The sequence below is a fragment of the Haemaphysalis longicornis genome, unplaced genomic scaffold, assembly GCF_048455015.1.
Source record: "Haemaphysalis longicornis isolate Haplotype H1 unplaced genomic scaffold, Haemaphysalis longicornis Haplotype H1 scaffold_1, whole genome shotgun sequence".
NCBI lineage: Eukaryota > Metazoa > Arthropoda > Arachnida > Ixodida > Ixodidae > Haemaphysalis > Haemaphysalis longicornis.
The window spans coordinates 439679172-439704613 of NW_027526203.1; the positions used below are offsets into that span (position 1 = coordinate 439679172).

Consider the following 25442-nt stretch of genomic DNA (forward strand, 5'->3'; position numbering starts at 1 on the left):
TTTTATTCACTTGTGACAACACCTAGCAGCGGGAAGCCCTGTTACTGCTGTGAACAAAGCTACCGTCAGCAGTGTGTACACACCTTTTGCTTGCATTTCCTGCTCTAAATCAGTATTTACATTTACAGTGTGATTGACAGAAATGCATTGTTTCTTCTTATTCTTTTCATTAGGAGAAACGTTGTGGCATGTATATTTAATGTGACTTCACAGCAAATGCCAGAGACCATTTGAAGCCTGAGTGTTGTACAAATCAGTATCAGCTAACAGCATGAAAGCAGAGGCTGCTTACTCCTCCCACATTCAGGAGAAATGCCCAGTTTAGCTCCTAAGAATGCTAAAATCAAATCAATTCAAGCACACGCCTCTTGCTAACTATACTGCAACACTCAGCATGGTGGTTCGTGGCACAGTGATTAAAATCATCAAGTGAGAATTGTGCATAGCTGCACCTATACAAATTTGTCAGAACTGAAATTCCGATTTTGTGATATTGCTGTAAACCATGCCTTCTGTTTTGTTTACTTATGTGTTTTGAAATGAAGCGCATGTTTTCTTCCCTTTCTTTTGTACGCAGCACAGGCAACCTTATTTGATAGGGAAACCGTGTTGCTTTGCGGTCACTTCCCCAGACTGTTCTTAAATGCTTTCAATCTAAATCTGCGTTACCAGAAACATTCGCATCCCAGAGATAAATGCGTCCCGAACAAACAGCGCAGCATTCAATTGTCCTTTTGTTTTTCTTTAAGTTTATTGAGGGACACAAGTTTGCTCGAATAAACTTTATTCCTTGAACAACCGGGTGTCATCTTTGGCCACATGACAATTTTTTTTTCTTGGACACAGTAGATGTTGTCTGCCTAGAAGGAGTGATTTTAAAGGAGTACTGACACCAAATTTTGAAGCCTAAAAAATGATATAATTGGCTTCAGTAGTTTGTACAGATGCCTCACAGAAATTTTTACAGCGATCTGAGGCCAGAATCACATCGAAAATCGATTTTGATTGTCCCAGCCGCAAGCTTCCACAAATCGGCAGCACTAGCAAAATCGCTTTCGGCGTGACGACACACTGGCCGGCGTGTCTGGCCGGTTCAGGGAGACGTCATATAGTCGTTTTCAGAACCGGAAACGATAGCCTGCGCTGCTGTATTCGTTTGGGTATTCGTTTGGGCAGGATATGTGGATGTACCTCTGTGAGCAATGCTTGTAAACTTTGCACACTTTGCATGTTCGACGTCTTTGCTCTTCAGTTCGTGGCCGGCGCATCGTGTTCCCTTGCACTGGTGCCTAAAATTGTGTGTCTCTTACCTGAGTGGCCTGTGCACGTCGCCGAGCTCACCCAAGTTGTGCTATGGCAAGCTCGCGGAATGCGAAGTACTGCTCAAGGGAAACCTGTCCGAGCAAATCGACGACGACGCTAAGATGCATTATTTTCCACGCGGCGACATGCAGTGTGAAACGTGAACTGAGTTCATGCATGGCGGCAGCCGCAAAAACTGTCGCCCAAGCCAGCGGGCTCGGCGTTGCTCGGGTCAGTTTGGGTGTTGGGAACTTTAGGCTTAGTATCGTGGCGAATATTTGATCGCTGCTATCTGTACAACTGCGAATGCCCATCCCTTACACAACTTTTCACCACACTATCATCCCCTTATTCGCATGTGGTGCTTTATTTTGGCAATAATTGCCGTTTGAGTGATCGGTAACCAAGACATTTGCTGTGGCCTGTTTTGATTCTACCGCACACGTGGCGCGATCTTTCGGCGGTGCCGGCAGCGCTGGGCCGGAGCGCCGAACTTTCGCTGCTGGTCAGCGTAGGCTTACCATCGCGGCAAATATCTGAACGCCGCTTTTAAATTCAGCACTGATAACAACCCCTAGCACAATTTTTCACAACACTAACATCTACTTTCTCGCATGTGCAACTTCGTTTTCGCGATCAGATTGATTGGAAGAGTGGCGACAAGCTGTTGCTATCACGGTCTTCGCCGATTCGAGCCGCAGTGATATTAAAAAACGGACGACGGCGAAGACATCGCCGGCCTAATCGCCTGGCCAAATAAAGTTGTTCCGTCTGTCGGGTGGCAGCGACTGATCCGAGTCTGACGATTCAGACGACATGTCGACTGCGCAGGCGAGTGCGGACCTTGTGCAATCATAGCAGACGATGCGGCAAACGTCCCTGACGTCACTGAAACCGCGACGTCAGATTCGCCGTCCTGCATTTGAACGGCCGTTTGGCGCGCGACGACTGAATTTGAAACTGATTGGAATAAATGCATTGTAATTAATTCTACGCTGGCGGGTGACCGCTTTTGGTTGGATTTTTGTAGTTACTGGACCACTAGGTATTCTTTACAGCATAAAAACCGAAAGCGAGAAATTTAGTGACAGTACTCCTTTATGCCAGACGTTAAACAGATGCTGAGCAATGCATGACCTTTGCCGAGTTACTATTGCGTTTGGAATTGAAAGTGCGGGAAAGGGACACAAATTACAAGATTTTTTAAAAATCAATCAAGTGTATTTTTGTTCATTTAGCAGTCAAGCAAAGACCATTTTTTCCCCTGTAAAACGTGCTTTGTAACAGAATTTCTTGTTTGAGGGTGAACAAATGACTTGCATCAATAAAAATCCCAAGATTTTGAAAATGAAAACCGAAAATTAACTAAAGAATTACTCACCGAACAAGACCAGACGTGTTTCGCAAGACTGAGGCAGCATAAGCCTGTGTGACACCAACTAGTGATTTCCCATCAACTTCAATAATCTGGTCGTTGACACGAATTCTGAAACAAGAATTGGAAGCGATGACGTGAAGTATTTGCTTTAGGCTTGCAAAGACAATCTGAACTTCTCTGAGGCATTTCACGAACAAATTTCATACAAGTATTAGTTGCTACAATTCTGCTAGTAGCCGGCTTACATAGAAAAGCGGTAAATGTGGAATTACAGATGACATGCCAGACACGATAGCTAAGTGCGTGCCGGCTAACTAAAAATGCTAGTTCAAAAACATGTAATCCTACACAGTAGTAGGCCATCTTTGCAGTTTCTCAGACAACATGCTTATTCCACAAAATTTCCAAGCAAAGTGCACATTCAACAGTTACCAGTTGCACATCCGTTCACTTACACTGAAAAGCAGCAGCCTTTGCTGGGGTTATACTCAGCTAGGGAAAAAAATGTTACCAGGCCACCCAAGACTGCTTTCTATGTTATGAAAAATGCCGACCAATTTTACCTACTCTATTTAACTGTGCAACATATTGCACCAGCATATAGGGATCCTCGTCTAACAAAAACAAATACTGTTTGATGCCCTTTGTTTTAGTACAGTAGACTCGCAGTAATCCAAACTCGAAGGTACCACAGAATTTTTTATCACTCATAATGATGACTCGGGGGCAACATACCACTTTGTGTTGTAATGAAATATTCACATATATTTAGTAATACAACAATCACACACAATACTGAAGTGCTTTCCCCACTTTGAAAAAAAATCCCAAATGGATGACTGCTTTGCCTTTGCATGTAAGTTCAAAACAAAGTTTTCAATGCCAGCAAGGGCACCGAAAAATTCCTCTCCTCAATTCACACACGGTTGTCGGAGCGCACAGTTTTGCTATGACACATGTATGCAGGTAATCGCTTTATTTGTGACTGTTAGTTATATAAGGATGCAAATGTGCAGCTAGAACTGGCCAATCCAGCAAATATTTTCCGGCAAGGACAAGCAAAAAGTACAAATTAATCAAATTTATGCAATGGAACAGTTTGAACTAAGCGGCTTTAAAATACATTGGAAACATAGCGGGCCAAACAAAATTTTGAAATTTGTTTGAATTATCGCGAGTCAACTGTATTTATAACTGTTCAAGGATAAGTGGCAAGGAAGGCTAAAGAGAAAAGAAAAGGCAATAAAAGAATGAAAGCCGCAATGATGGGAAATGTCCGATAAATGTTTCACACAAGCAGAAAGCAATGACAAGACCTCAGTGAATCGCAGATTCTTAATTAGAGAAAACGAGGAGATACAGTGGAACCTCGCTGAACCCACTTCATACAACGGATCACCGCGGTCCCGGCAAACTGCCCAAAGAAACAATGCATTAAAAGCCCCGATTATACAACGTGCGGGTGCATGCAGTCCGCTTCATACGACGCACCCTGGCGTGGATAAACCAGCGTTTTTCCCATCTTTTACACCGCTTCGCTGCCTCATCCCGACCTTTCTTTATTCTTAACCCCCGTTTGAAGCTGCTTGATGTGCAAACGTCCGCAGGTGGGCCAGACCACTCGCTGAACAGACGCAAGCAAGCAGGCGGGTACTGGCAGGCAAGAGTTATCCTTCGACGGCCCCACGCGGCAGCAAAATGAAAACGCGCCAACTGTGAGAAGTCAAAGTTCTGGTGGCCGGTGGACAGCGAATTCGAAGCTCCCACTGAGCGGACAAACGCGAAAACACATACGACACAACCCCATGGCGATGACCGAACACCTGCTTTTTTCGCCCACTCAATTCAGGTTTCTTCTTTTCACGACGCTCTCTCCCCCTCTATTTCTGCTATATGTTTATCAGTGTCTTTTAAAGCCATGTTGTCGCCCCACTCCTTTCTTTGCCACCTTCTTTCAATCGTCGCCTCGCACTATCGTCCGTTTATCTTGGCCTTGGCAGTTTCATTCTCTCGCCTTTTCTCCTCTCAATTTGCTCGACCACGGCAGCCTTATCTCGCGCCCATGAGGTGCAGGACTGACGGGCTATAAACAGCGCCGGATGGCACGGGGATCGCATAGCGCATGGTGCATGGCTATGGCTGGCGGGCTAGCACAGACACCATGAGGGGGGGGGGGGGGGGGGGGGGGGGGGGCACAAAATAGGCGTTTTATTTGAAACTAGGGATTTCAGATAGGGGTTTGCAAATTATGCCAAAACGCGCTAACTATAGTAGTTTAAACAAGTTCTTCGCCCACCTGTCACGCGAGACCATCTACTTTGCCGGCATTTACCCGCACCCCGGTGGTACGACGCCTCGGTTTTAACGCTTTCACGCAGTCCCTTGAAAGTCGTATTACCGGGGTTCCACTGTACCACAAATTAACACTTCAAGGTAACGTTTATAGTAACGCGGGTTCCAGCTACAAAAGAGGGTCAGCCAATCCTTCCAGCTGGAACCAGCAACTTGATTAGTTAAACATGGCACAATCAATAATCAATGACAACAAAACAACCCCCATCCCCCTTCACATTCCCAGACCATACGATGCACCTTTGGACTACCTTGGATCATTGTTTAGGGCCTTAACAAGTTATTTTCTATTTTTACATCACAGTCCAGGGTGCAGCATTAGAGCAGTCAATGTCTGCACATCAGCCCATGCCCAACATTAGAAATTCACCCGCAAAACAGACCATTGAGAACTCAAGCAGGGAACCATGGTATTAAGGCACTGGCACCACCACCTGTCGCACGTGCCACTGCTGTGCTGCAGGCCATGTGGGAAATTAAATCAAACAGGTTCCATATGCCAAGGCTACACTTGGCCCATGAGGTGTGCCATAGTGGTCTGCAGTGGATCAATTTAGACCAACAGGAGCTAAAACGTCGTACACAGAGGAGTTTATGTTTCTACCCGCCCAGCTGCAACTTTGCACTCAGCAGAGCAACACCTTAGCCACCGAGCTGCCGCAGCAGGCCTAATGTGGGAAACAAGCATGGCTGCCCCAGTACTACCTGTTGTCCTTGTAGGCAGCCCCATTCTCTGTGATGGTTTTGACGAATATTCCCAGCTTCTCCAGCCCAGCATCGGCACCGACTCCCATGCCAATGATGCTGAGGCCCAGTCCCTCGGGTCCTGTGTGGGAACAGGTGGGACTTCTCACTCATGGGGACGGCAAAAAGCCTAGCACCTATCAGCACTGGTGCATTCCAAACTTCTAACACGCATCAAAAATCCTGTTCAAACAGCCCAACCCACACATAACTCACTTGAGCCGCCCAACTTAGGCATTGCTTACTCCTTCCACTCCTGACATGAGGCTTTGAAAATAAATCTATAAAAATGTGAACATTTTAAATTCTGACAGTTCTGTTGACTCAGCACAGAAATTTTGTCCCAAAAGATGAAATTGCTTCGCCTAATGCCATGCAATGTATTTTTGAGATGTGAGCTACAATGATCACCTTATTGTGGCAAGATGCAGTTTCTGTTGTTCTACATCACTGCCTCAGGCTGTTTATGGGTGCCGATAATTTAAATCACTAAATTTATGGCTAGGCTCAAAGAAAACAGCAAAAGAACACACTGAGCAGCTTTCGCACGCATGATAACAGCATCAGGAATACATGCTTACTGAGGTGGTGTAGCCCCATTTCTGAACAGGTAAACTTCCCACTAAACTGTTATTTATGTATTTGCCATACCTGTTTTGCTTTTCATTATTTTATTTGTCATACCTGTTTTTGCTTTTTCGACACACGAAAATTTTAAAAATGAAATAGGGAACAGCAGCAGCAGCAGCAGCAGCAGAGAACAGAGAGAGTATCAATGCGGCAACTGCATCATTCACAAAAAAGATTGCCAGGAAAGGAAGCAACTGTTTCCTGTTAATGTCCATTTTAAGAATGAATATATAGCAAAGAGAAAGAAAAATTTTTCTGCAGTACCTTTCACAAGTTCCACAGGAAACACGTCCATCTTTTCGATTCTCTTTTCAAGTTCATATTCCGCTGATGCAGACACTGGATCCACTTCTTCGTTGCGTCGATCATAATCATCTACGGAATGGGTGCTGAAAACCTAAGCATAAAATTAAGAAGAAAAAACTGTACTTTGAATGACAGCAGGTTTAAAATTACAACCTTTTTGCACCAGCCAATAGATGGTAAACGGTTACTGCATCAATTAAAGGAACACTCAAGGCAAAACCGAAGTTGGTCTAAATAGACAGATTGGCGTCCCCAGAAAACGAATATACCATTCTCTGGGTCAGTACCTTGAAAATAATTGTAATAAAAAAATGAAGCTATCAGCCACCCAGCAGAGACGTCAATGGCGACTGAGCAGATGTGCCAAGAGTCACATGACGAACAACAGAACGAGAACCGTGCACACGAGATCTCAAAAAAAACACATTAAATTTTTCTTTGCACGTTCACTTTCATAAGTCCAACAATTTTAAATGTACAGGTTTAATTCAAGCCATGCCGACATTCGCAAGCTGCCAAGACGCAGCCCCAGTGGCGGTTGCAATGGTTCTTGCAGGTTCAGCGTAGTCGCATGTCTGCTATCTCCTTGTTTACATCATGGCAGCAAGTACCGCGTCGCCCTTTCCCGGTTCCGCTCTTCCATGGACAGTAATTTGCATCTGATAGAACAAGTTTTTGCTCCCTCACGTAGCGCTGTCTGCCCGAACGAAGTTTTGCACCTAGGCCGGTGGCGGCCGAAGCTGCGTGCGTGTTGTGGTAGCGTTCACCTAGCGATAAAATTCGACGGCGTGCTCCTGCACTTACAACTGTGCTTACAATGTTGGATTTATCCCTAGCGACGATTCAACCACGCACCGGGTATGTAGAGTGTGCATGAGTTTTTTTTTAAAATGTTCTCAGCTTGCGCAAGAGTGACTTGTTCGCCCCCATAAATTGCAAGAAGCGAGTGCTATCCTTACGACAAACTGGAGGCAATCGATCGCCTGTTAATTTTGTGCTTCGGCCTCAAAGCGCATGCCATGACGATGTGTCTGCTTGAAACCATTTCTTGGTTGTCTTGGAGTTGAATAAAATGTGTGCGTCAAACCGGGTCTTTTGATTCAAAGCATTGTGTGCTGCTATACTTCCACTACTGTGCGTACTTAAATAAAACGATACTATTTGTATCATGTTATGCACATTTTTCATTCCATACTCGCACCAAGGCGCTTGTTAGTAGTGGTTTGGGCACTCGTACAAGCTCTAGGCACACTTCTGGCAGATGGGCTAATAGGCAACTCGCTTCGCAAACATTCAACAGGTGGAGCAATAAGCGTTGCCATATCGCGATGGAAAAAATTTAGTGTTACACGCTCTTACAAATTAAATTAACAGATGGCGACATGTAGTTAAGCAGAGTGCATCAAAGCAACTAAAACCAACTATCCATAACCAGAAGGCAAATAAAAGGAGCGCCCCTGGCGCCGTTCTCGCTGCAGCTGCGCTGTCCGCTAGACGCTTTGTAGGTAAAGTAAAATGCCACACGGCGCATTTAAATTGTTTAATCACCATCTCATGACCCATGCGGCACCAAGATTGATGCCCAGAGAGTAGCCGGTAAAGGAAATGCGGGGCGGCAAGTTGCTTTGTCGTATGTGCCGGGTGCACGACCAGTGGCTCCTGCGGCCGCAATGGTTCGCTCGGTAGGTTTTAGTTTTCTTGCTAGACCACACCACTATCTCACTCGCTTCCAGCAACTGTTGATGTCACACGAAACGTCATGAAATGGTGCGAGGAACGAAATGCGTGTTTCAATTGCTAATTTCTCGACAATTAAAGCACCCTTAGCCGCCCAATTAACACTGAGAGGGCCTCGGGGCAGTTGAGCTTTTGTCTGAGCCAAGCTTGCGATTTGCCTTGAGTGTCCCTTCATTACAATGCAAAATAGCAAATTTTTATATAAAACCACTCAATGCGGGCAACAAAATTTTGTATACTAGCGATCAAGACGCTAAGATCACATTCATGTAGGAACATCTCGCGGTTTGTCACAGCCTTAAAAAGGCAGTATTTACAACTTTACAAGGGCTGTTTTGACCACTTAAGACCTAATTGCCATTATACAGCCCTTTGCCAAGTAGTACATGAACTGTGCAGTCACTCGTCATCAAACAATCCTGAAAATATATCGATAAAAATGAGCAGCTACGTGTGCAGCTACCTAAAAAACCAACACCTAAGTTTGTTGCATGGCTACATCCTACTTCAGAGTGCTCTCAGTTACAAAATGTTTGAGCCTCACTTGTATCTGTTGAACAAGCTCCATACCACTGTACTTGCTACGACTTGTTTAAATATTAAAATAAGCTTGTTTAAGTAAACCAACAAAGCACGCTACAGCTTGCAAATGAACTCATTTCAAATGATGGCCCTGTAGAAACATTAGCTTTAACTTTCCCTGGGGCACACATTTTAGTGCATCGTCACAAAATCATACACTTTTCATACATGCCTTGAAGGAACATACGAAAGTATTTTTTCACTCCAAGCAAGGCACAGTAAAAGCGCAGGCGCAAGGAGTGCCGGGGGGCAAATGCCCACAGGAGCGGACACCACACGTTGCTGCAGCTTGGCTTGGCATCCCACGGTTCTGCTTACACAAGCCCAACAAGAGCCGGGTCAGGTGAACAGCCCCAACAACACACGCACACACACAAAAAAAAAAAGAAGAAAGAAAAACTTCATCCACTGCATATAACTTACTTCAAGTACTACTCAGCAAGCAGCTAAGACACATGCTTTCAGAAGCAAACGAAGCCCTCTATAATAATCATACCTGCAGCAATGTTTGTAGGGCGAATTTGGCAAAGGTGCTATCGTGTTTTGAAACAGGAAATGAGTAGAAGTGCACAAATGGTGAATCAAATCGAATACCACTGTCTCATTCACAACATGTGAAACAGGTTTGAGATGGTTCAGCTTGCCAATGGAAACATAACGATGTGGGGCTTTTCAATCAAAATGAACATTTGCCAGCAATCTTGTGCACGAAATTTGTGTAAACATTGTGCAGCTTGGTCTGTCTCAACGTTACTACATAATACCGGATGGGGTGAATAGAAAAACACAGCAACTGCAGCATTGGGGATATTTTGTGACAAACTGCACGTGGGTTGTGATACTTGAGCCCATCAGCGAGTCAAGTAGCACGCCCTGCCATAGCGGACAACATGCAGAGTAAATGCCCACCAAACCCCTGCTCCTGCACCGAGCAAAGGTTATGCACACATGTATTCCCTCTAAGCGCAACACACCCTGCACATGCAACACTAAGAAAACATAATATGCTAACGAATGTGCCATTGGCCACAACAGTTTAGAGGGTGGGCAATTGTAAGCAATCACTGCGCTGCCTGGCAGCATGGCCTTTACTTCTTGGGTAAGGCAATGCTAGAGATGGGAAATCGGTCAGACAGGAAGCAAGCACCAAGCTATCAAGCAGCACAGAAACTGATCACTGCCCCTACGTACTGGTTACTTACGTATTGGTTACTGTTTGTTTTCTGTAACGGCCAACAAAGCATGCTACAGCTTGCAAATGAACTCATTTGACACATAATCATTGCGAATGCAGAGACCTGAGCGTATGCCACATAATCGTCCACTTTTCAGTTTGAACTCGCATGAGTCAACTGTTTATTAAATGTATTTCCTTTTTTTTTTTTTTTGCATTTTAAGAGAACAATGAACCAACATGAATGCACATGTAGGTTGGTGTGCCATGTGCATAAACAAAATTGCTATCATGCAAAAGTGAGAACATAAAAGTAAACCCACAAATTTCAGCATTTTGGCCAGCACACATCCAGTAACACTGTGGCTCATACACAAAAAATGAAGTCATGCCAGTGTGTCACCAAAACGAATCGACCACAACTTCGATCAATTAAAATTTAACCATCAGTGTGCTCCCACTCTCCCATTCCCCTGCTGTTAGTCTACGGCAGCCCGAGCAAGTCCAAGGCTGCCCTTGACAGTTTCAAAGGCAGAGCTCCCACGAGTGGGACTTTGTTAGCCTGATGAATGCTGCTGCAAGGCTGGAGTATAAAACTATTTCATATACAATGCGACAGCACGAAGACAACATCAGAATAAAAATAGCTTAGAAACGCCCACCCAATTGTAATTAGTCTGTCTGGTTTCTGGCCAGCACTGCCACGGCTAGCGGATAACCGTTGGCACTTGAGGGCAAAAATAAATTGCAAAATCAGCTGTGTGGGCTCGAACAGACAAACTTCACTCAGAAGAACAATATGTATCTGTCAACTATCCTTCTGGCAAAGATGGACGGTGCATGGTCGCCCATCTTGGTTAGTGCTTTACAGCATGCACCCACGATGTGCAACATGTTCAAAACAAGGACCACCACACTTAAAGGGACACTAAAGGGTAAAAACAAGTTAGCCTGTATCGATAGATTATGGTGCCAGGTATCCAAATACAGTAATCCCTCGTTATAACGAAGTCAGCGGGACAGCGAAATATTTTGTTATAAGTGGTATTTCGATATAAGCGACCACTTGAGAAAAGCTAAAGTAGTTGAGGTTTAATTGCGCCACAACTGAGAGGAATCAAAATACAATGTATTTAGTGAAAGAAAACGTTATTCTGGTACAAAAAAAAGGCAGTGAGGTTTGGCTGTTTCTAGTTCTTGCCAGGTGCGAAACCCCTGCTCCAACTGGTAGCAAGGCGGCGATGATGTGACACAAAGGCGAGCGAAAGCAGTGGGCTGGCGTCCGAACGCCTCGCAAACTGGAGAGCAAATGAGGAGGGGAAGGCAGTGGCCACTTTTATAGGGGTGGCGGCTGGGTGGGGGGGGGTGGTGTGCGTCAGGGAATGCTGCGAGTTTCGAGCTGGAAAGCGCCGCAAACGTCGTGGCTCAAGTCTGAGGTTGCTTTTGTTTACATTAAAAAAAAAAAAAAAATTTACCACTCACATTCTGGGTACGCAGTGCAATCATGAAAACTAGCCGGTTTTGCACTAGGGGCTTGGCATGATCACTGGGAAATTTTATCCCACGGTGCGCAGCAGTGAATTGCTAAACAAGAATTTTTCGGCATCCTGTTGTCGACGGCACTGCTTATTCTACGGTTGGAGTGTAAGGGCTCGCGCACCGTCGCGTCCGCGCTATTGACCAATGTCTCTAGGAACACAATTCAATGACCCTAGCACGCATTTGGACCGTTTGTCTTAAGGGGGGACACTCCTCTTAAAACTATTTCTTTTAATTTCTCAGTAAACTCTGTGAAACTTGTCAGTCTTGCTGCTTTTCCTCTACTGATTTCAAATATGGAATTATTTTTTTGTTGGTCAATTAGGTCCCGAGATAATTAGAGGTAATTAACCATTTTTGGAGGAACAATAGACAAAACTGTGTTGGTCAGAAAACTGTAATCTTTACATTTTCCAACACTACGAACCCTGGTGAGTGCAATAAGACAATCAGTTTTTTTATGCATCGCTTGGAACTAATTTTACAGCTCATTAAACTTCAGTGTTTGAAGTTGGCACTCAAAATGGCTCCTTGCCAGTGTTGCCAGCAAGGTTTAATGAGCTGTAAAATTAGTTCCAAGCGATGCATAAAAAAACTGTCTTATTGCACTCACCAGGGTTCGTAGTGTTGGAAAATGTAAAGATTACAGTTTTCTGACCAACACAGTTTTGTCTAATGTTCCTCCAAAAATGGTTAATTACCTCTAATTATCTTGGGACCTAATTGACCAACAAAAAAAATAATTCCATATTTGAAATCAGTGGAGGAAAAGCAGCAAGGCTGACAAGTTTCACAGAGTTTACTCAAAAATTAAAAAAGTTTTTAAAGAGCAGTGTCCCCCCTTAAAGGAGCCATGAAGAGAAAATACAACTTCGTTTAGTTTGAAAGAACGAGGATTAAGTATCTCACTCAGCTCCATTACAGCCACGAAAGTTGTTTTTTTAACGAAAAAAACGCAAGAAATATTTAAAAACTTTCAAATTTTGCGCCACAATGACGTGTTCTGAGCAAGGATGACGTCATATGGGCCAACAATAAAACATAATTTTCAGTGCGTTAACTGCACGTTAGCATTCAAGTGATGCGGTCAAGTGGAACTAGAGGCCCCATTACAGACGTCCAGTCATGTGTGGTCGCGATAGGTCAGTTAGGCGGCCGCCAATCGCACAAACAAGGTTCCGTGACGTCATAGAAAAGTTGCGGGAAATTGGCTAGGGGGTCGCGACTGCTTCAAACGTTTTCTTTAATATCTCCGTTATTTGTTCGAAGATTGCGATGATATTGGTATAATTGTTATCGGGACTAAGCACTCTTTCTAATAAACCCAACTTGCATTTTGTCTTCATGGCTCCTTTAAGTTGGATGGGGAGAATCGAGCATGACCGGCTCGAGAAAATCGCCCGGTGAACACCTGCTTGCGTTGACACGTCATGTTGACAACCTGACTCGCCGCTGGCTTGCCGCCACTCGGCAACGCCTCCGCTCGACACTTCGCTCTAAGCGGGTCAAGCTTTTCGTGCGCTTCGAGTAATGTAGCCTAAAATGCATGCGATTGGGTTGGAACTGAAAAAAATACCGAATAAAGCGATATTTCAAGTAAAGCGATTTCGCTATAAGGAGGGATTACTGTACACCATTCTCGTGACTAGCAGTTGTTTAATGAGGCAGAAAATGCCAGAAACGTGAAAACGGATGTCGACACCCAGTACGCTTTCGGGTACCACAGTTTGGGACATCACAAAAGTTGAGAACGGCAAGAGCGCATTGGAGAAACATCTATAAATGTTTTTTGGAACTAAGAAAGTTAAATAATTTGAAAGAACTTCGTTACTAATATTGGCTAATTAAAAACGGCTGTTTTCCACAAATAAGCAGCTCTTCGATGGTTGAGCATGTAAAATAAATGTAAATCAATACCTTACGTGTGCTCATTCTCATTTTATTTAACACTTTCGTGACCGCGCCTATTCCCACCGATATATGCTATCGAATACGAATTGAAATTTTGGAGCTCTTCGAGCGCGTCTGGACAGCTACCGGCATCCAAAGGGTAAAAAAGGAAGTATTTTATCAGTTTCGCTTTAGAGTTTCTTTTGTCCACTGCGGGGGTGGGGGGACTTTTAAATGTCCTTCACCGGCGGGGAGACGAGCCACATGGTTTTCGTTAGAATATCGACACCACTCTCCAATGCTTCACGCGAACAGCGAATTTCGATGGATTTCGATGAATCTGAGCTGGAATCTGTGGATGATGCTAGCAGCACAGATACGGAAGATGACTTCGATTCGTCAGACTTTAGTACGGACGGTGAAAGTGCAACAAAGCGCCCCAGAACATTAACAGGTATCTGCCGGTGAGTTCTGCTATCTACTCCCGCCGTTTTATCACGGGCGCGAGTTGATGTAAACAGATCCGGCCTGTTCTAAGGATCCCAGCTCTTATCTGCAGGGTGTCGACTACATTCGGGTGAGATCACTTGGCACTAGCTGCACAAAAAGTCGGGTTCTCTCCGCGAAGGCGGCTCGGAGTTGACCTTGGCGTAGCACTCCGTGTAGCACACAGCAGTTCGTCAGAGCTGTCGATTTCGTCGGCAGCATCCAGAAGTTCCGGAGCTGTCACAGAGCTTGCGCTTTGATCAGTTCACTTTCATACTCGAGCTAACTGAACAGCTGCTGGGCTGGTGATGAGCAACATCTCGCGAGCCCCACCGTCCCTCCTGTTGTGTCCCCTAAAACTGCACCTTAGGGTCCCCAGCACCAACCACGGAAAATTGAAAAATTCCGGAACTGCTAACTGTGCTACGAAGAAAGGAAGGTCGAGCAGAAAACAAATGTCTGCGAAACATGCACAGCCAACCTCTGGTCCACCGCTTAGAGAAACTGCTTGTGCGGTGGCATGGTAGGCTTATATTTTTGTATGTATGTAAATAACTTTTGTACAAACAGAGCTCATATTTGCAGAATTCTTCTATAAGTGCTTTGCGTTCAAACTGTATACTCTAATTATTTTATGTTTACCATGTGCAAAGTTGCATTGATGTTTTCATCATTTTTTTTCTTTTTGTCCTTTTTTTGTTTTGATAGTTTTTTTTATAAAATTTGAAAAAAATCTGTTGTTTGAAATTATTACTGTTGGAAAGACCTATCCTTCCTTTATCATTTCATACCTTGCACTTTAGCATCAAAGTGAAAAACATTTCCTGGACCACCCAAAAACAACCGATTTTTACACGGTCACGAAAGTGTTAAAAAACACAGACAGCTTCTATACATTGCGAGACAGGCTGCTTCCCTAACACTTCAGAGCCGGCGACCATGTTTTTTCGTTTTGGAAAAGACGTGTTCTACATTGGCGCACAATTAGAGAAGTCAATAATCTACGATGATGAACGCCCGAGCTTCTGCAAGCAATAACCCCAGCAGGAAGCGGCAAAAGGAACAAGATGTCTAAGCGCCACACTTGAGCTTCTAATCTTCCGTTCTGTGCGTGCCGATGTTGCTATCGGTAATGCGTGCCGCGACCGATTAGAACTTTATCGCTCGTGAAAGGTTAAGGGGTCACTACCTTGTGATCATCCATTCGCCGCAAGCCGCTGTTAATAATCCGTAAACGCCGCATAGCTCTACGTTTGGGCCGGAGGGAGCCACGACGGACTACTCAATTGCAATGTTCGCAGCTTGTAATATGTGGCCACTGGTTTATTCAATAAGCAAACAAAAAGACATCTTCACTGTCAGCTTATAGAGTTCAACTGCTGGAAGCATAGAGCGCGGTCGCAACTGATCGCATTTCACTGACGCACTTTTCGCTGTGCCGGGAAGGCGCCAGCGCAGGAGCTCGCTAGAACGGCGTCGGATTCTCAGCGCCGCACCCATTCCACGTATCACTCGGTGTGTGGCCTTGGGCAGCGGTTGAGGCGGTGTTGTTGGCATGGTATGTCGAAAAGCATCTCTCGTTCCGCCGGGGACACATCGGAAAAGACTAAGCCGGCATCCTCGGCCAGACAAAACGTTGTCGGCGGCAGCCCTGGCTTGCAGACATAAAAGCTACTCCTGCCAGCGTGAGAGCGCCTAGACCGCACTGGTGCCTCGCTCCTAATTTGTGACACAATGGTTGAGTCATGAAAAAACGAAAGGGAAGTGCGTGAGAGAAATGCCAGCTTTGTTCGCTTATTTCTCCGCAAATAATTAATCGCTTCTCGTCGAACAAAAGCCAAGAGAGCTACGAAAGTATGTGCTTTCAAATAAAACAAAATTTCATTCAGCCTTTAGTGTCCCTTTAAAATGAAAATTATGAGGCCTATATGCAAATGGTCCCTCAGCAATAGCGCAAAGAAATTCCTTAAAAGCATTGTGAAGGAGGCATGGCTGTGTGACTGCATCGCAGCAGCCTGGCCATTAGACGTTAGCAAGAAGCCCCATCCAATGCCGAGACAATCCCTACCTTGATAGGCTCTGTGCTGAACTTGACACGCGCGGGCCGTGGCTGGTAGGGCAAGACAAAGGTCTCTTCTTCCACTTCGGTCGACAGGCCCGGCTGCTCGGTGAAGAAGTGTCCGTCTGGCAGCACGTGGTAGGCGACCCCTTCTTCCTCCACCACCAGCACGCTGGGCGGGCGGCTCTCCTCCTCGACAGCGGTTGGGGACGGGGTTCGCAGCACCAGCAGCCGCCGCACCTCCTGCGCCTCCTCGTCGCTCAGGATCTCCTGCTGCCGGCTGAGAACACACACCCGAGTCGCAATCAAGGTCTCACGAGTGGTAGGCACACCTCAGTCTCCACCAAGGTTTCACACACACTCCCCATTTCTGAGAAATCTGAATGGTTGATCTTCATCTTTTATATAGTAACGGCATCGTGACCACATAGTGTCGAACACATAATGCAAGTCTAAAACTTGTTTAAAGTGGCCCTGCCGCAGGCCTTACATAATGCTTTCTCTCTTTTACTTGTCCCTGCCCACCTCTCCTTCCCATCATGCTAGAATTTAACGTTTTATCATGAGCTAACTACAACAGCTTTAGATGTGTGCACAATGGAAACACAATCCTGAAAGATGCACGGCTCCTGCATTGAGCATTAAACCTTGTCACACCCATAGCGTTCTCAGCGAAAATTGCAGTGCCTTTCCTTACCTTGAACTAAGCAGCTTGTCAGCCTCTTCTTGCGTCATAAACTCCACACCGCTACCATCCACTTGGGCATCCAAGTTGATGTCTCCAAATGGATCACCCTGCAACAGGTGCCCACAAAACACTGAAGCAGAATAGGCAAGAACGCTGGTGTGCATTAAAAGAAAAATTCACATTAAAAGCATGCACTTACTTCCCATCAGTTGCAGCACTTTTGCCATGCCCCAACAAAATAGCTTAGATTTCATGATGGTTGCACGTTTTCACACAACCAATGAGGTTAACATAATACAGGCCACTTACTTTGTACGAGCGTGAATTTATGACTGCTTCTACGTTGAATAATTCATGCTCTCGAGTCTCAAGCTCAGCCAAAGTTTCACCGGCAGCATGCTTTAAGCCACTGTTGTTGCTGTACTTGTCATGACACACATTATCCTGAAACACAGCCAAGAGGAACAAAAAGGTAAGCACGGTTGACATTCAACACTACAAAGCATGCAAGGACCCAGAGGGCCACGCTAGGCATGCAATAAATTTTGACAAAACATGCACAAAATTTTTTTAACAGCAACCAATCAGTGCACACCATCAAGTGCATTTCTTGTAGCTCTCTAAATTTTGCAATGAGCATCAGCGCTGTGAAAATTCATTTTAAGTGGTGTTCTGCATAATACACGTGCACCTCAGCTATGAGGCACAGCAGAATGGAGGGCTGCAAGTTAGTTCGTTTCAGTTTGCTGAGCACACACTGCAATTTCGCAGCATTCTTGCTTTCCGCCTCTATCAGAAAAATACCTCCCGTGGGAACGAATCCAGCTTGTGACACCATGATTGGTAGTGCAACACCTCAGTTACTAAACCACCACAGCAAGTAATACTTTGAATATTGTAATATTGATGAGAGGCAGCGACATTCCAGTACCTGCTGTAGAAGCATGGTAGACCTTCCAGATGCAGCCGCAAGAGTATAGAGAAGCACACTGTTGGAAGGGGGCTCACTGATTCCATTGTGGCCAACATAGTCTTGCTGAGGCCAATGAGGCACATCTTCCATTTCGACAGGAGGACCTGAGGGAGGCGGCAAAATGCATGTCACACACAGACCGCTCTTGTTTTTTCAATATTGAAACTGTTTTTACGGCTGATTTTCACCCACTATATGGATAAGTCAGCAAATCTTTGGGAACTACAAAAAAATAAAGGTTGAAAAACCCTTTGTATATTTACATTTAATGGGACCATAAAATGTACGTCAAGAACTGTATGAACACACAAAATGTGTTTCAAAAGGCTGTGGCTAGCGTTCTGTCCAGACGGTACGGAGCGCTGCGGGTTATCCTTCCGTTCAGACGGAATACAACTGAGAGCTTAGCGCTCCGTCCAGACGGAGCCGGCGTAAAATTTGTACAGTTCCGTCCAGACGAAAGCAAAACCGGCTGATGCTCAGTCTTCAGGTTTGGCGTAGAGGTTGCGCCTGCCTCGAATTATGGCACTGCTATACCGGGTTCAATTCCCCCCCCCAAGACATGCTTTTTTTTTTTTTGCGTGGAATAGTTTGTGGTGGGGTTACATGCCATTCAGTGTGCTTACCCTTAGCTAGATTGTCAGAGTTAGTTACAACCCACCTTTCTCACACTGCTTCGCAAGCAGGAACAGTACAGGCCGCTTGTTTCTGGTACTGCCATTTTTGCTTAACTTTTTCGTAACAGTTTAGGGTTAGCAACACATAAAATTGTATGTAAATAAAATTGTAAATAAATTCTAAATAAAATTGTATGTATATATGTATGCTCATCTGGTTCATTTTGATAGACAGGAAAAGCCAAAAGTTTTACTGGGTTGTGCCCATGGTTATGCCTGTGAGGTACAAATAGAATTCTTGTAAAATTAATTTCTCTGAAGCAATGCATCTTACTTTTTCCATACTGTTCCAAATCTACTTATAGCATTCGTAGCATGCTACAAGTAGATTTACAGGCTCATTTTAAGGATGCCGTGGCACTGTCAGACATACCCCGTTATTTAGTACTGTGCTTCAGCACTATCTTTCCCATATGATACCATTTTTTTGCTGCAAGCAGCGAGAGCAGTTTTTCTTGATATTTACCCAGCCAAACGAACCGCTTCCGCTCAGTGACTAGCCAGAATAACCGTTAATTAGTAATCACCACTACGAACTACAGATGATCGGAACTCTGGCGATGGATACGTCGGCCTTGGCTCTAGTGAGCGGTAGCGGAGCGGCCGGTTGAGTGCAAAATCAAGACCGACTGGTCTCACCACGTCAATTGTAAAGTGGGCGATAAGTTAGCTGTTACAAAACGCTTGCACAACCACACAATAAAAAAAAAAGCATGTCCGGGGGAATCGAAACCGGATCAGTAGTGCCATAATCCGAGCCGCAACCTCTACGCCAAACCTGAAGACTGAGCATCAGCCGGTTTTGCTTTCGGCTGGACGGAACTGTACAAATTTCACGCTGAAACTGTACAAATTTCAAATTTCACGCTGGACAGAACTTTAGCACTTGTATATCGTTCCGTCTGGACGGAACGCTAGCCACAGCCATTTCAAAAACTGTCTCAACGTACAACATTATCTCAAATCTCGCAAATGTACTGCAGTGACTATGCGCATTCATTTTACAGTCTTCATTCTGTCTCTGGAGCGAAAACAAAACCATAGACCCCAAAAGCAATGAAATGGCACTGAGAAAAAAGAGGAACGGCAATGAATGGAGGGATGACATCAGAAAAATCAGAAGCAAGAAATGGATTCAGCTGGCGTGGGACGGAATGGTACTGCTTGAAAGTCAATGGGAAAAGCCTATGGTACTGCAATGAATAATCAACGGCGGACAACGATGCTGATCATAAAAAAAATGCCATTTCTTGTGGAGCATCTTCAACAGCACGATGAACCACATCACAGTAATCAGTCAATGTTCATTTTCCTTGCCTGTAGAAGACAACGGCACTGAGCAAGCCCACCAAGCGGTGCCAGAGGATCAAGATTCACAGTAACAGTTGTCATAACAATGCCGTGAACAGATGTGAACAAGCTGACATCTGTTCCTTCAGATACAGTTCAATCCCTCCTTGCCAGGACTTTCAGCATAACCCACAGCAGCAGTCTCCCACCCATCAGCAGACACAAGGCTAATGTTAAATTACAATGTCAGATCGGGGACGGTCGCCAAGCTCCACCGCACAGCACACTGCTCTGCCGAAGAGCAGGTGATCCGAAACTGCCTTTGTAACGCATGCACTCCCACCGGAGTAAATGCCAAGCATGACGGGAACAGCAATTTCCTGGCAGCCTTTACATCGAGCCCTTCCAAAACCATCTGCTTCCTTGCTAGCATTTTCTTGTCGGGTTTCAACTCAAGTCCCTTCATTGGCATTTGTGCCAATGAAAGGGACTTTAGTAGCCTCAACGGCATCCAACGGCGCCCGTGACAAAAGTTTCGGCGGCCTTTCACAGGCAGGCGAAAAAAGAAAAAAAAAAGCAGGCATATTTATACCCCATGACCAATCAGTAGATGTTCAAGCTGGGCTCCTCCCCACTTGATTCCAAGTTTCAGCTGTTGCACTCGCTTTCGTTAAGTAGCAAGCATGAATGTAACACGGTGTGAAGCATCTATTTTCCCTTTGTGACTGCGGCCGTTGCGCGTATTTCCCGGAGCGGGCGCCATGGCAATTCAAAAAGGGGAGTGAGCGGAAACAGACAACGACAACGTCATGAGAGAAGACAAGGCCCCCCGCGAGTTCCGGCCGACTCTGCCGATTTCGGGGGAGTGATCTCGGCTGTGACGACACTCTCGATCTGCCATTGGAACAGGATTTGTTTGCTCCCGATCGGCCAGTGGAACGTGTTTGCTCCGAAAGGAGCAAAAAAGTTGCTCTGAGAGTTCACCGGATCTGCCATTGGAATTCAATACAAGCAACACCTAATGTAGCAACAGTAAAAGCTCTGATGCCAAGCAACATGCTCGCGCAACAGAGTAGACTTTGAATACCCTAGAGCATGGCATGGCACAGGCGCTACCCACTGTTCGCTCATGCCAAATGAAGGTGCTCAGAGACAGACGATGAATCATCCGCATGAACCAGGCACCCATATAGGCTTTGCATATCCTTTTGCATCTCATGTGCAAAAGTGGTACCAGCAAAACAGAGCTAGAATTGGTATTGAGCTATTATATTTCTGCAAGAGCAAGTTAGCAAGTGGACAGAAATGCTTCAATGACAGTGTGTTACGAGCAAAGCCTAGTCGCACTGAATCACAAGGAATCGTAAAATGATGCACAGGCAGCATTTTTGCCTGTTTGTTAGTAACAAGCATAATGTGATGCAACTGATATCCCCAACTTTTGATAAATGCTAAAGTGACATAATTTCCATGAAGCTCAAATTTAAAATAGAATTCAGGTGCAACATTTTGGTGACATCCTTTAGTTTCCACATTCTCGTAATTTTTGAAATCTGTGCGAAATAAACCTATGGAGATTTGTTTTCTTTCTATATCAGTTTACTTGAATAAAAGTATCCAATTAGATTAGAAGCCATCTTACACTTAGGTACAGGCCCCACAAATGATAATTCTACCAAAATGAAAAGAATAAGCGTCCGCCAGCAGTTTTATAAGGGACCAAAAAAAAAACCATTCAATCAAAAAAGTTCAGTGGCTTCCTTGTCATTGACCATGTCTGTACAGCTTTAACTTGAGAGGCCTTCACAGCCTACAAGTATACTTTTGCAAAATTGATGCGGCAGCGTGACTGGGAGAAGGAGCTCCTAAAGACAAGAAAAAAAACTGGCTTGTAGTTTTAAACATGATGCTGTTTTGAAGAAAAAGTATTGCTAGTCACTAGCCACTAGTGTTAGTCACTAGTGCTATATGCCACAATTAGAAGCCAGGAATTTTCCATTTCCTACACTGTGTCGCCTTAATGGTAGTTTTCTGCATTTCCAATAGGAGCTGACCCTGTGAAAACCACTGAAACTAGTTTGCTGTCTTTTGTACCTTGCATTGCAACAGCTCAGCGCTGCAGTGCTCCAATTGATGCCATAAAAATTGGACTTGTTTTCCTAATAAAAAATCACTCTACGATGTCCAACACACACACAGCCATTTAAGAAATCCCATTTCATCACAAAAGAGCTTGTTTGCCGTTTTTGCATGCAACACATAAACAGAAGCGACTGAGTAGAACTGCAAAGTCTTGTGCGGATAAAAGCTGTCACACTAACAACTCACTCAGCACCAAAATTTCACAAAAACTAGCACGAATAGAGCTGCCCAAGTGGGAATAACCAAACTACCACTCACCCGATTCATGCTTGGAAGGGGCGTGATGGAGCACCGGGGGTTTACAAGGCAAAGGTGGCTTGTTGCCGCTGGCCCGAGCAAAAGCACTGCCCAGGGGCGGTTTGGCACTGTCGGTTCCTTCCGAGAATCCCCAGCTCTTGTCTTCTTCTGTAGCCTCACCGGTGTCGGCACAGAGCTGGCCATCCTCTTTTGGGTGCTCCTGAGGTGCTTGGTTTGAGCATGCGGCCACCGAGTCCCCGGGCAGCGAGGCGTCCAATCGTTCGTGCGCATGGTCTCCCATCCGATTCTCCCCAGCACCCGAGTCCAGTGAACAACTAGAACTACTTTGAGCAGACGACAGGGCCAGCTTCGCTTCTTCAGCTGCAGGCGGACAGTGCGGTGGAATGGGGGGATCTTCTGGGGGCCGGGGAAGCTCCGTCTGCAGGAGGCCGTCTTCCGAGGACCGCCTCAGGGACTCGACCCGCGGGGGCGCCGATGGCTTCTTGTGCTGGGGCACCCTGACTGGAGGCTCCGCTGCAGGGGTGGCCCCGTCCCCGCACGCCCCCGCCAGCTCGGGCTTCCCCACGCCGTTGGCAATGGCAGAGCTGGGGGGCGCGGCTGGCTCGTGGACCGCCTCCGAGCTGCCTTTGGCACTGTGCTGCGAGTCCCCGTTGACGAGGCCCTCGGCCTCCTCGCTCCACCGGGGGGGAAGGAGGTGGCGGGGGTGGCCGAGGAGGGTGAGCTAGCCGGTGAGCTGGCCACGCTTCCGCGGCGCCCCGACACCGCCTGGGGCTTCTTGGATGCCTCCTGCAGCCGCTCAAACATGGCGCGCGCATTGTAAAACCGTGCAACATGACTGTCACTCCGTGTTAGTGTTGGCGGTCCCGACGGTCTTGTTGCCTCGGCTGTGTTCGGCTCCAGGGGGGACGTGCGTGCGAGCGATTCATTGGAGGCAGTTTTGCAATCGTCACGAGCTTGAAACATGTTGGCAATGGAGCTGACCTTGGAGCCCGGCTTGGAGCTCGCAGGTGACATGCGCCGCCGCTCGGCCCCATCTTGCGCCTGGTTCGTTCGGGACTCAAACGTTGAGCGCAAGCTGGAGATGAAGGGCTTCGCAGGAGACGTGGGGGACGACGGAGGAGGGGGTTCGTCAAGCCATCCCGTGCGGGAGCGAGATGCGGCCAGGACTTCGGAGCGCCGAACCTCAGCCATGTTGCAGCCAAGGGAGGGTGGCACCAGTGGAAGAGAAGGCCTCCTCAGCCATCACGCGCCCTGCAGTAGCAAGTAGCCAAGGGCTCACCACAAGCACAACACTGGACACAGTCAAATATACTGACTACTGTTTAAAGATTCTGCAATGTGGGCTCAGGAGAGCCACAAGTGGCAGATGAATTTCTAGTAGTTTTTCGCGAACTGCTAGCTTTACTAGTAGTGTCACGCTTGGAATATCTTCTCACATTATCATGCCAATGCAAGGGACCAGGCTAATCTGAAAGGAGATACGAACTCATTTTGACCGACTGAACGTACATCATACGCAAAAGAAAATATCGGACAACATACTGTAGGTTGTAGCCACTCAAGAGAAGCTGCCTTACTGTATATTACACTTTGTTCAACTGTGGATGATTCATCCAAAAGAGGGCCTTCATAATGCAAATGCCTACTACTTTTCCAGAAAAATTCCACTTTACCATGGGATTTGGTTACTTTTTTTTGTGCGAAACTATTAGTTTGAAAATGCTACGCAATAAATAAAAATTTAGCTTAAAAACTACACTTCTGATGCACGCAAATTTTAAATTTTATAAGGCAGCTTCAGGTCTGAGTACAAAGTTCTTGGAAAATCAGAGTGGAACTTTAAAGGGGCCATAAAGACAACATACAACCTTGTTTTATCCAGAAGATCTGGCATTATACAGTTTTTTTTTTAATGCGCCGACACAACGAGGGCGATGAGGCACGCCATAGTGGAGGGCTCTGGATTAATTTTGACCACCTGGGGATCTTTAACGTGCGCTGAAATCTTGTACACTCAGGCGTTTTAGATGCGACTGCATCTCATTCACTCGCCTTGTCCCTCCATACGGCGTTGTTGTCCGTCCACACCCCTCCCCCTACACTATAAAAAAAAATAATATTTAGCGGCGCCCGGTTTCGATCCCACGACCCTGTGGGCGGAACGCGAGGTACATGGTGCTCTTCCCACTGCACCACAAAACCGAGACAGAATCAAATTGCTACGAACGCGCCTTATATCCTTGACTCATTCAAACTACGTCAAGATGCTACTGATACAACGCATGATGGGGCAATGATTAACACTTGCAATAAAAGAAAAGAAGCTCCCACTTACAGCAACAATGATGGAGTAAAGGTCGTTGCGACAGCGAAGCCCCAAGCATACCACTTAGAGAGATTGACCAAGATTGGCCAATAAAACATAATAATAATCATAAAACATAATAATCATACGCGTTCCCGACACGTTTCACGCGATTTCAGAATCACTCCAACAGAAACACCAAATGAACCCCCACGATGCGTCGCATCTACACAGGGTTCCCCTCACGGGAGGTGGGCGCAATTTTTTGCTTTCCGCCTCCATCAGACATTATACAGTGCCCTCAGCACTTGTCCGGCAGCAAAATAGCTTTATTCGCCAAGAAATTTAGCAATTAGAAATGAAATTTTGAACTTCCCACTACATTGCATGCTTCGCTATGTCAGCAATGATTTATAAGAGGGAAATACCTAAAGTGAATAGTTGGTATGCTGACTCCATGTAGCCTCCAAATGCCACAATCCAAAAGGAACAAGAAGTGAAGCTGACAGAAGGCCATGTTAAAACATGCTTGGTTACCATCTAAGAAGATGGTAACCAAGATGGTGCAGCATCTTCTTAGAAGATAGCGCAGCGATGCTGCTCGGTGATCACTGTCATGCTCAGTTTTACTTCTGATCAGACCTGTATGTGCTGTATTTTGTTGTGGTTCATAGAAATTGTTCATGGAACATTGGGTACAACCCAACATAGAGGTTCACATAAGTGGCAGTGTCACTTATGCGCAGTTGGCCGGTGTTGTGTCAGACATGCCCAGCTCGCCTGAAAATCACATCTGCAAGGCAGTGGTGTTTCACGGCATCAGCCAGCGGCAGTCCCACATGCAGTGTGTATATGTTGGCGTGCTCGTTGAGAACTTCTATTATTTAGCCTACCGTTCTTACAACTTCTCTGAAGCAAAAAATAAATAGT

At 45.7% G+C, this 25442-nt stretch overlaps 1 protein-coding gene across 1 annotated transcript in view; it reads right to left on the reverse strand.

The window, feature by feature from the left end:
* Spn (protein phosphatase 1 regulatory subunit spinophilin) overlaps positions 1-23458 on the reverse strand; it is a 78453-nt gene extending 54995 nt beyond the window's left edge. Inside the window, 9 exon segments of the mRNA XM_077687496.1 lie at positions 2684-2788; positions 5738-5858; positions 6671-6803; positions 16189-16459; positions 16877-16974; positions 17177-17311; positions 17799-17944; positions 22208-22892; positions 22895-23458. Coding sequence (XP_077543622.1) covers positions 2684-2788; positions 5738-5858; positions 6671-6803; positions 16189-16459; positions 16877-16974; positions 17177-17311; positions 17799-17944; positions 22208-22892; positions 22895-23398 — 2198 coding nt within the window. The 5' untranslated portion in view covers positions 23399-23458.
* Between the last annotated feature and the right edge of the window lie 1984 nt (positions 23459-25442).